Below are 12,661 nucleotides of genomic sequence, written 5' to 3'. Positions count from 1 at the left end.
AATAAACTATAGAGTTTGTAGAGGACTATCAATAAATTGTTGTCATATTCCTTATTCCAATATCACTCACCGTCTCTTGCTGGGGATGACACCCATTTCCTCACTGTCCCCATGTGGGGTGACACGGCGTGCCTGCCACCACTCATCATCCGAGGCGTTGATGACGTGGAGGATGTCCCCGTACCTGAAGCTGAGCCCCTGGCTGGGAAGGCCACTGTCCTTTGACTTTTCATAGTCAAACAGTGCCCTATTCAGTGGAAGACATCAGGATTAGTACTGCAAATGCACTGAATCCATATTTGTTTTACTGTAAATCCTCCATGGTCCATGAGGTTTTGTCTTACTCAAAGACATTAGAGGCACAGCTTTACTAGGTCAGAGAGAATAGTGCTCATCTGGTTGCTATAATGAGACGTGTTCTTCTGTTTGAGACACAGATTTCAAATCTGGTTTTAACATGTATTTGTGTGTTTGATCTTTACATTAATTCAGCCCTGGTACATAAAGAAACATTAGTTACATTAGTCTTCTCAGTCATCTGTATGAAAAGTAAACAAGTAAATATAAATACATATTTATATCATTTCATACCGTGGTGCTGAGAGTAAATCAGTGCAGACATCACATAGAGGAAATCTGAGGCAGGGAGTGGATGACTTTTACTTTTGAATTCTCTGAATTTAGCTTGAACATTCAAAACTAGGATAATATCCAAAGCAGACCAACCTCACATAGAGCGATCTCTTCTGATTGGTTCGCAGGGATCCTGACCCAGAGCTCATGCTGTGGTTCATCATCTGTTCCCGAAGGTCATGGATTTTGGCCTCAAAACGGCCGTACTCTGAAAGACAAGATTAGAATGGTTCGGGTGTACATTTAGACTCCAGTACATGGAGCAAAAGAGGTCAAGTTACTGATGCTGCTAAAACTAAGAGTGTCCCCTGTTAAATGAAAAGGGAATTATTTGAATTCTTGATTATTCTCCTTGCAGAGATGATGATAAAGGAAGGAAGTGAACTATAGGAAAATTTTCACTCAAAATATGCTATTGTATATAATTTCCATTGTAAGCTTAACAGTGCACTAGGAAGCATATTTCCATTATTTCTAATGGAAATACATGGATACATACAGTAGATAAAAGGATAATGTCTCGTCTGTGGTCATATTTCAACAGTGAGTTTCCTTCAAACTTTTACCTATTAAAATACTTTCCTTTAGGTTTGGTGCAACCAGTTTGTCATCAGTTCTGTAGTTGTTACGCTAAAACAATTCCAGTGTATATTGCTGTTTCACATGGGAACAACTGGTGTTAGAAAACACTGTCTGCATCTAAATGTATATCTGCATTTCCTCCACTCATCTAGTAATACATACCAATCTCTATGTAATGGAGTTTTTTAAACTAATTTGTTTGTTTGTTAGATAGATAGGAGACTCTGTGTTGTTGCATTTACTATCATAACTCTGATGATAAACAAACCCATAAATCATTTATTTCATTTGTTTACATTAATGCTTTTAGTATGACCCAGCACAATTTCCAGTTAGTGATGTCTGCGTTCCCTGATGCTACAGTTACTATGAGGATGAAAAAGCTGATAACTTAAGCCACGGTTGGCTAATCTGTCACCTCAAGAAGATCAGCTAGTAAAGAGACCTGACATGTTCTGCTATGACACAACCAGCCACTGACTGCACAACCTGTCTTTTAGAAATCAGAACAAGAAACAACAAAAGAAATATACTGTGAATACAGCCACAAATACCAAACATGTTGTAATTTTATTTTATTTTGCTTTCAGTGTTATCCAAGACCCGTGTTCCAGTTATAATCCCGTATAGTTGCATGAAACTCCTCCATGCCTTCTCTGGCTCTGGCTTTTTTGCACTATTTACTTTGCATTATTTACTTTAACTTTATCTTCCTCTTTTTTTCTTCACATCTTCTCTGACTGTAGTCTCTTCCTTATATTATGTGTCCCTTCTCATCATTGTCTATTCACAGTCCAATTCTGTGACTCTGCTGAGTGCAGCTCTCTCTCTCTCTCTCTCTTTCTCTCTCTCTCTCTCTCTCTCCTGTGTCTTCTTATAAGCAACTCAGTGGTGGAGACATATATAAACAGAAGCACTAAACTGTTTTTAAAACAAATGCTCATTTGCTTGATCAGTCTAGGATTTACTAGACTTTTACATATGTCTGATCATGAATAACCAATAATATCTGAAATTACATATACATTGTGTATGTGTGTGTGTGTGTGTTTGTGTGTTTGTTTGTTTGGATATGTATGTGGAATGCAAATGAAAGATGTGTTGTAAAACTATAATCCTACAATTTCTGTTCAAATATTTAGTAGTTATTAAAAATTAACTTTTTAAAATTGTGATAGTAACCCCTCTACATCATCTCACATTGTGACAAATCAATAAGGAAACATAACTTGATCCCTCTCAGGCATCTGTATGTTACTGATCTGCTTAAGTTCCTAGAAGACTAAGAATATGATGTAGCGTCATGGCACCCTGCTTCTTCCTGTGTCTCTGAAATCCTTTACAGGTGTAGACTACTGATTAAACTAACATTCAGCAGCCATTACCTATGCTTTAGAAAAGAGAACAGTTCACCCCTGGTGAAATCCAGGCATCTATACCATACAGTTATGGAGAAGTTATGAGATATTCACTACTGACACCTCTGCCACCACTGCAATACAGTGGAGGTGAATGGGATTTCATGTTTTGGGATCACATTAATCACATGCAGAGACAGTGGCCTGCTTACTGCTGAACATTCCAAAGACATCACTGTGGACAGATGTTACTCTTATCTACCTTTGATGGAGAACACCTCAAAAACTGTCGCTAAACTGAAACAGCATTTCAAAAACTAAACAGCAAAAGCATGTCATGGAACAAAATAAATACACCTATAAATTAGACTGAGCTGCAACATGAGAGTAACCCTGTCTCAAAACACAGCATATGTAAAAAAAAAAACAAAAACAAAAAAACAATATATTATAATACATTATCAAAGGGGAAGAAGAAAGGATCATTTAAAACGTCAGAACCTGGGAGCACAGGAAGAAAAGGTAAAGGGTTTAAAAAGTGAATGTGCAATTGAGGAGTGAGAGTCAAACAGGCTGGGAGAGGTAAGGATCAGGTGTGCTTTGGTGGGAGTGAACAGACTGTGATCACATTCACTCAGTGACTCTCACTTAGCTGAGCCCTGGTGAATGATACTAAAGCTCTGAGAGGCCACAAGTGCCAATGGCACAAACCTGGTGCAGGAGAGTGAGCCCGTCGCGGTGAGCATAGAGCAAGTTCTGATGGTAAGAAGAGAAAGCAGTTGTTAGTCCCAGGGGAGTCCGCCATGTGTAAGAGGTCACGTCAGACGGGAACAATGAGTTGAATAAGTGAGGTGGGAGCATTCGATCAAACAGATTCCTCAGTCATCCTTTCAATAAAAAGACTCAGAGGGCTTTAGACTGAACTTGATGCCAAGGTCTGACTGATGGCCCACACAGAAATCACGAAATTTCTAAAGAAACACTGACTCAGCAGATAAAGCTTCTGACTACTTGAATATTAAATTTCAGATCTGCAGGAAAATAAGCTTGATGCAGACACAAACACAAACCACCACTCTCAGTACAAGGGTTAAGACAGTTTGTGAGTTTGGCACCTCTGAGACACTGAAAGGTCTCTGACTGTGAGTCACTGCCTCTACAGCCTTTGAGTAGATACTGCTGTTGTTGACCTTAATCAGAGGAGGCAAATCACCAGTCAAAGCTGTCTGGTCCACTACATGTTCACTTACAGGTTGGCAGGCAGTCTTTGGTAGATCTAAATTAGTATTGCCATGCCCTGCCTGGGTTATTACTAGGGGTGTACCTAAATCTGAACATGTTATTGAGCTGAGGACATATAATGCAACAGCAACAAATACCTATTCAAGCTGAATTTCCTAGAAAAACTGAAAAAGTAAATTAACTCTGTATTTATTGCTTGACCACACTTTCTGTATTGCTTTTGAAACAGACAAGATAAAAACGCCCAATCTGTTTGCAACATAGGACTTTGATTTCACTAACCATTCATTTCATTTTCTACACATTACTGAAAAGTGGTTGCTATATTCTGTAGTCACCCCCACTGGGTGAGCAGGCAATGGGCTGTCAGCTGACTGTTCCCAGCTGTCACTCAGGGAAACTCTCACATCGAGGAGGAGGAGGTGGAGCCAACAAGACAAAAGCCTTGTGTAGCAACTGGATTTCTTTCAAATCCCCACAATCTATAAATCAAAATGAAGCGTAGAACACATAGTTTTGTGTGGTAATTTCCTCCATTGATCTGAAATGATGAAATTTTGTTTAGTTTAGTTTTTTTTTTAAGATACTACTGTTAGTAGTAATAGTAATTCAACTTGCAGTAATACTACACATAACCTACGTCATGGCCTATGTTATTGCCTTCAACTGAAGGATATTTCTCCATATATTTATACTGTAAATTGTTTCTATTTCCAATGCAAATCAAAATCTTTCAGCTTCCCATGAAAGTGGCTCAGTGGTGGGGTTCAAACAGTTCATTAAACTTATGGAAATATATTTCATAATTATATGCATTATTGATGCTTTGATGGCACAACAATTACATTGGCAACAAAAGCTTAAAAAATACAACTTTTGCCCAATTTAACACGACCTCCTGTATAAACCATACCCACTCCTACTCAGAGATTTTTGTTAGTTGAACAGATACAAATAATGATGTCTCTGTTCACTGCCAGTTATTACACTTTACATACTGACACTACTGGACAAAGAAAACACAAATAGTTTTAAACAAACAAAATATTGTTTGTTGAATCAGAACATATCATCACTACTACATTTCTTGTAAAATAGAAAGTTACAGATAAGAATACATTTTGATGTATGGCAACTGCATCATTTAAAGTGAGTAAAGTAGGAGAAAATGTGTTCATTGTTAACTGTACTCTGAGTGATTAATCAGCTCCTTTGACGTTTCATTAAAAACTACCTCCTATTACCATCCATTCAACAAACTGGGCCTAAGATTTTCTTGTCTGTTTCGTGTGTGTTCAATTCATCGCTAGAATCATTGCAGTCAAATTCATGGAGTCACATGAGGTGAAGGGATGAAAGAAACCTTGGGATTTGAAAATGTCAAACCAAACATGAAATGAGAACTGACTGTATATTGTTTCCCAGTTTCAGCTATAAGTTGGTACAGTTGTCCAGGCTGCATCTTTCCTACTCTGAACCCCAGGCAGAATACAGATTATAGTAAAATCACTCGAGGGGTAGGGTAGACCTACTTCACCACTGTCACTATGTACGCTTGTGCTGTTCAGCAGGGCATTTAAACCAGGTTCCTGTGCTTGTGTAGGCTCACCCTCAGGTCTGTACTGGGCAATGATGGTGACCACCTGTCCTGCTCCTTTCAGTGCTGCTGCTGCTTGTTCATGTGTGGCTCCTCGTAGATCAATGCCATTTACCTGTTTCAACAATACAGAAAATGTACTGGATTATTTTCATGGAATTTCACAGTACAATGACCTCAAACACAAATTAGCTGTACTTTACCTGGTACATGTAATTCACCATTGCATGTGATTACATGGTAAACATTAAATGGTTGACACTAGTACATACAATATGCATTTTATTTTATTATTTGAATTCTACTTTATATTTATTTAGCCATTTTAGTTGTCCAAATGTCTGGCGCAATGAATGAATAGGGGCGGAGAAAAAATTAAGTGCAAACTTTATTGGCAAATATTTCTGTGACAGATTCATTAAATCATTTATTTTTCAGTAAAATAACATAGCTTCATAGTTTCATTAGCACAACAGCTGCTACTAAAACCAGATCAACTTTCACATAATCTCAAGAAGGACAAGGCCAGTTTAACTCACATCAAAATAGTCATCTCAGAGAGGGAAATCTGAGAGTGTCTCTGTTTCAGTGTTGCTTTATTCAAGAGGACAGACGCAATTTTACAGTTTTATCTCTAACACATCTCTATGTTTATGTGCTGTTCTTCAGTGGGAACTGAACAATGGCAACAGACCCAAGAGCCCAGAGTATAAGAGCAAAAATAGTCACACTGGATAAGACCATAGCGTGTGTAGAGGCTGAACAATATGTGCTCAATAGGTGGGGAGAGACAGGGGGAGTTATTGTTAGACATCCAAACTAGGCCACTGTTAGAACGTTCAACTCCTGCTTTCATTGAGGTAGACTGTGCCAAATTAAGAGCCAGATCGTGCCATCTTGATTAGATTTTCTGTAAGTTATACAATACCGTAAAACCTACAGTGAAATAAGACAGTGTGATCTGTTGCATGGTGCAGCATTAGTCGAGGAGACAAACTATATTAGCTATAATGAGGCAGAACAATCACCACCTCCCAGCTACTGCCCACTATATAGTCTGTTTATTATCTCTGTTAGTCATCACATATACTGTATTGGTTTTTGTTTGGTCAGAGAGTACTGTGACCAAACAAAGCAAAATGTGTTTTTTCAAGTAAAGATTCTAAAGCCACTGCTTTAACTGTAGAAATCAAGTGATTATGATTATTATACTTTATTGTTTGTTGCACTATCTTAACAAAATGACTTTAAGCAACTGCTCTACTTCACAATATTCTCATCCAGCGACAGACTGTAAGCATAATCATTCTCACTTGGAGTAAAAGCCTCCTTGTTTGATAATGTTGCTCTGTCCCCTCAAAACAGGAGCATTTTTTTTGAAAATGGAATGTTTTGTTGAATAGAAATCATGTCAGTCTTAGATGTGCTGTGTAATGCTAAAATCTTCTACAGGATAAATCAGAGCACAAAAACATTAGATGGAAAATCAGCTCTGCTGTTTCCTTAATCAAGTCCTTCAGTCTAATGTCACTTGATTGTTACATGTTGCAGTGAGTGAGCCGGATCATGACATGTGATATCAAGGTTTTACCATTATAGATGATGAAATGCTGCTCAGATGATTTCAAATATCACCACATCATTTACACTTTCACTGTTACAGTTGTCATGTTGTCATGTGTCATGCAGTTACACTGCTTGGAAGTGTAGAGCAGAGGTACTATAATGCCAAGTGTGGAATTTCCTCAGAGGAAAACCTGGGACAAAACCCAAACTATGAAACATAGAGATTTCATATAAAAAAAATTCAAAACAGGTCTGCTGAATGTTTCTCTCATTCTGTGTTTAAGTAATTGCATGACAGGATTGTTTCTTTGTTTCTTTCTTTCTTTGAAGGCACAATGGCTGACTGTTGCATATTTGTCAAGCACATACAGTGATATCTCACCCATACATACTCTTTACATAATGAATGACAACCAGAGTTTGGCTATCAGTCAGAATCTTTATGAAAAACCTCATATTAAGGCAGCTATTAAAAAATATTTTTATTATTGATTTGTCAAAAATAAATAAATAAAATGCCATTAAAATAGCGACAAATGCTTAGTTTAAATAGGATATAATAACAATGTCTCAAAACATGTATATGAGAAACCAAACCATCCAACATTAGAGGTGTAAAATAAACTTCTCTGTAACTGCCACAGACACGCTACATCTCTCTGTCGTTACACAGGAGAAATACTGGAGAGATGGAAGGAAAAAAAGACCAGGTTGTAAGTGTTTTGCTCTGAAAATAAATCTAGGCCAGTATTTTACTCTCTATTAATATGCTGGGAACACACAGTTTTAAAGGTCCACCATTTAAAAAAAAAGATCTGTGCTTGCAGTGATGAAACCTTAGCAGCAGCTTAAACTTTGCTTTATTAGTTTAGATCTTTTTGTGATCATTTTTGATATAAAGGTATATATTATGTATGAGGTAAGCAGCTTGTATTTTGTATTCTGAGTTGTCAAAATCAGATGGTGGCATGTCCATAAAAGAGCCATTCACTTTAAAATGTTTTCAAACATGGGTGTGTGTCTTGTGTTGGGTCTGAAGTGGCGTTTAAGCACTCACCGATAAGATCTGGTCGCCTCGCCGCAGCTCTCCACTCAGGTCAGCAGGCCCTCCTGCCAGGATGAAGGAGACAAAGATTCCCTCGCCATCTTCACCACCCACGATATTGAAGCCGAGGCCCGTGGCGCCTTTGTGGAGCACTACCTTCCTGGGTTCCCTGTATAAACAGTTCAGATAGTACATCAGCTCAGGCGAGTCCGAGGGTCTCAGCATCTTCAGCTCGGGTGGTGGAGGACAGAGAGGTGGACAACAATTGCACCGTACGCTGACGAAAGCCTCAGTGATGCTTTGCTCAGGCAACAGAGCTCAAACACTGCTGGAGCTCCACTGGGGGATGGTGCTCTACTTAAGATCACTTGTCCCCAATTCTGTTCTGACAGAAAAAGAACCTCATTGCATGCTTAGAGTCTCACACAGGCTTGCTTTCTCTATCTGTTCTCTCTCTTACACATGCACAGAGGCCAGGATAAATGTATGGGATGTGTACAAACATTTACTGAAGGATACAAGCGCTCTGTAAGGTCATAGTGGCACTTTCAGGGTTCAGGCTCAAATATAAACATACCATAGACCACAGACTCCCATTTCAAGAAATTTGGTCCATAGGACCTCATATTGAAATATTTTGTTGTTAAGCACTCAAATAGTACCTACACTGTACATGGACAAACAATGCCAGGAGTGAGACCTACTGTATGATGACAGTAGTTATTCTTCTGCACTGGAAAACAGGAAAGTTGCCAAGAAAGGATTTCACAATTTGCTATTTCACCAACAGTATTAATTATCATGCGACATTTGACATATTTAAAAGCAACAGCATACTACCCTTTCAGAGGCTGACCAGGTACTAGAATATCATTATGAAGTTAATAGCAGCACAGTGCCATCTGCTGGTGAGTACGTAAATGACAGAAGAATGAACAAGCAAAGCCACAGAAGTAGATACTGTAGGTCATTTTCTTTGAGGCAAAACTGATGAGAATTTTCTCAATTATCTTGATCCTCAAAGAATGTGTCCTCTGCTTCAGTATCCCATACAGTGTCTCACTGTCAACCAAGCCAGAAGAAGGCCAGGGTTTCTGGCTTTGACACAGATTAGGTGGTTTTACCTCTAACAAACCAATACTGATGACACATGATGTTATGATTGTATGTTAAATGGTAACATATTGTGTAGTTAGTGACAGCATCATCTTGATGAATTCTAACCTTGAAAACAGGCCTACAACAACAAGCATTTGCATACAAATTCAGGCATTCTTAAGGCTTCCATCTGCCATTTTCAACCATTCTTGCAACCATGCAAGTTTTATGATCATGCAGCAATCCAGTTCTGATGCCCCACAGAATGAATTGACATTTTGTCTAAGTTATAAATAGATAAGGGTCTGCAGAAAGTTGTTGTGGGGCAGATTAAGACGTCATTCATGCAAAGAGCAGAAGAGACTTTGTATGGAAAGAATTGTATCTTCTTCATATGTATATCACATGTACACTGTGAATACCCTATCATAGTCTATGATCATTCATTGGGAAAGAAGCATTCATTGCCTGTTTTTGTTGCATTTCTAAGGACTATGGTGTTGTTGTGTTATTAAAGTTGCATGGTTTACATAAGACACTTAATCAACCCCCTGTGGTAAATGTGTGACTAATCAGGGAACATTATAAACATGAATAATAAGTTATTAAAAAAAAAACAACTGAAAAAACAAAATTAACTGTGATAGATCAACTTTATCTTGTTCCTGACATTTCAGAGTAAAAGATATGTCTGTGATATGTTTACAGAGATGCCTAATGTATGAAGCTCAAGATGTACATATAATGTACAAAGTTATGCAAAGTGCAAAAAAAAAAAAAAAAAAAATTTAAAAAAATTCTTTGGAGTTGCTGTGTAGTTTAATAACTTTAATCAAATTAGCTGAGCCATCATTTCTCAATGATGAGGCCATGGAGCCATGACCTACATCTTAATATAGTTTGCATATCGTGACATACTGTAACCTGTCTGATAATTAACTTCTCAGATGAGTTACAATACAGTCATAGCTGTGAAATATATTACAGACTGCGACAGTAATCTGGGACTTGAAGAATTCTAATTATTATTTAAAACCTCTAACTGATCATTTGTTTAGATTCACACTGGAGTGGAGATGAAATGTGATCTGGTACCAGGCAGGGAGAGATTCTAGAAAAATAGTGAGATACTGAAAAGACTTGATCCATAGCTAGGACAATTATTCCTCAGTCCTGTCACAGTAAAAGAAATCTGGGTAAAGCCATTAACAACAACATGGTATGATAGTAATTATGATAATTACAGCTACACTGTACAGCTCATTAAAGAACTCCAGCTGTGGACATAAGGTGTGTGTTCTTCATTAGGAAAAACACAAGCCAACAAGAGTCTGACATAGATTAAAGATGGCGTGTGCAGGCTCAGTATTTCTAGTATCATAAGTCTTGTATTCTCCAATTGAAAACAGTATCATTGTTGTCTTACAGGTAAGAAGCTGCTTCTTGGCACGTGACAGACTGACAGAGGATCAGCTCTTAAATAAATATAAAGAAGCATTGAAAAGTATGTACATCACTATCGAAGAGATCTCAGTGAATCACACGCAACCGTTCATTCAGCACAGGATTCACATTCACAAAAGATGACAAACTAAAATGACTATTCATTGTAACGTGTACACTACAAGTACTACTGAATACTTACTGCACAGTCTAAATATTACCCTGAAACAAATTTAGCCAGATGATAGCAGGTTGCAAGGTGCATGTCAGATGTTAATCTTATCTAACATGTTTAGATGAGTGAATACGGAAGGACCAGTTTTGTTCATAAAATGGTCTGCATTTATGTATAGTTTTTCTACTCTTTACACTTAGAATACACCTACAACCTGTTCTATCTCCTGAGCCCCAGGTTAGAATCAAATCAAAGCAGAGCAGGGCAGAGCTGTACAAATCATGCTAAATGTCCAAAACATTCTAAATATTATCTGTGTCACATATTGATAAAATATATAGCATCAGACATAAACTGAGATAAAATAAATCTATTTCTTCAGGAATGTATTATCCTGCAGTAGAAAACCTCTATTATCAAAAGAAGACATTTTAAAAGGTGGTTGCTCATCTAATTTAATGCTACAGTTCATTCAATGCTACAGCTCAACTAGGCTTTGCTTGAGCTAAGAGCTAAGCTTGGCTTCTGAATGACTTATTTCATGACCCCTCGGTGCACCTTTGGTTAGCTACAATCCCAGAGATGTGATTCACTGTATATTGGATCAGGAAATATGCACTTACAACTAATTACTCTAATCCACCTGTGACTAAATGAATCAGTGAGAGAACTGTAAAAGCAGCATAAATTGGTCAAATGTTGAACAATAAAAATAACCTGTGTTTGGATATGGCAGGCAGCAACACACATCACCAACTGAATTAAACAGTATGTCACAAAATACATAACAGCATGATTTTATTCTACATCAAACACATTTTTGTGGATGTATGTATAAACACAGAGAGGTTATGTGTGGTTAGGTTTAGACACTGATAAAATGCTATAGGTCAAGCTTGAAAGAATTAGGTCCGGCAAAAGCATCTAACAATAACAAACAAGGTCACCTGTCACCTTGGCAGCAACAGCCCCTCAGTTCATGACCAAACCAGTTTATGACTTAGGGTGCTTTCCATTTGGCTGACATGGCCTCCACTTCCCTCTCACATATCTCTTCCCTGCATCTTAGCTCCATCAATCAGGCAAGTAAGAGAGAGACACAAGGACACAAGGATGAAGGGACACCCTTGCTCACTCAGAGATGGCAATACTCATGATGCACAACATCTCCTCTGTTCTATCATGTTTAGAAATAACTAACAGTTTTAAAGAAAAACTGATGTCTTCTAATTGCTAGTCCAACACTGACCGTCAGTCTGCTGCTGTGTCAGGATGACAGACGAATAATACAAATAAGCAATTCAAATAACATCTAGAATGTGTGTGTGAAAAGCTGCAGGTACTGTAAATCTGATCCTTTCTCAGGCTGATATTGAGCTAATCCCAGCTGACATTAGGTGAGAGGTGGGGCTGACATATAGAGACAAACAACCATTTCTACTCACATTCACACCTGCAGGCAATTTTGAGTCACCAATTAACCTGCATGTTTTCGGACTGTGGGATCAGAGTACCCAGAGAGAACCAGCACAGGTACAGGGAGAACATGGAAACTCCACACAGAAAAGCTTTTTGGCTTTAAAAGAAAGTTGCAAAGTTGCATGACTCAGATTATTCACACATCTAATCAATTAGATTGTTATCTAATGAATAAAGATTAATAATGTAAGAGCTACTGTCTTGCAATTATGCAATAATATTAATATTACAGTAATGGTGCTATTTCCACAGCAGCAGCCATTTCATTTCTTGTCAGTTTCAGATAGACCAGGTGTCAAAAAATGTGTGAGACACATCTAAGGGACTGGAGCATCTTCGATGATTACAAAGGATTTCTGTGTCAGAGGCTAGAGGATGGAAGAACAAGTATACAAAGAAGCATAATTACCTGAGTGGAAACATCTAATGGTTACTTGCATATC

General features: G+C 38.0%; 1 protein-coding gene across 5 annotated transcripts in view; it reads right to left on the bottom strand.

The window, feature by feature from the left end:
* LOC108893312 (disks large homolog 2) overlaps positions 1-12,661 on the bottom strand; it is a 123,869-nt gene that overhangs the window by 16,043 nt on the left and 95,165 nt on the right. For 4 of the 5 annotated variants that reach the window (XM_051078631.1, XM_051078630.1, XM_051078632.1 and 1 more), the window contains 4 exons: positions 8,036-8,192; positions 5,425-5,527; positions 727-841; positions 71-247 (listed from right to left, as the gene is read on the bottom strand). In XM_051078631.1, the coding sequence (XP_050934588.1) occupies positions 71-247; positions 727-841; positions 5,425-5,527; positions 8,036-8,192 (552 nt within the window). Of the gene's footprint in view, positions 1-70; positions 248-726; positions 842-3,284; positions 3,451-5,424; positions 5,528-8,035; positions 8,193-12,661 lie in introns of those variants that run through there. The other variant, XM_018691262.2, reaches the window with a different exon arrangement.

Source organism: Lates calcarifer, linkage group LG20 (genome assembly GCF_001640805.2).
Source record: "Lates calcarifer isolate ASB-BC8 linkage group LG20, TLL_Latcal_v3, whole genome shotgun sequence".
In the NCBI taxonomy this organism is placed as follows: domain Eukaryota; kingdom Metazoa; phylum Chordata; class Actinopteri; family Centropomidae; genus Lates; species Lates calcarifer.
This window is presented reverse-complemented; position numbering and strand designations above follow the sequence as displayed.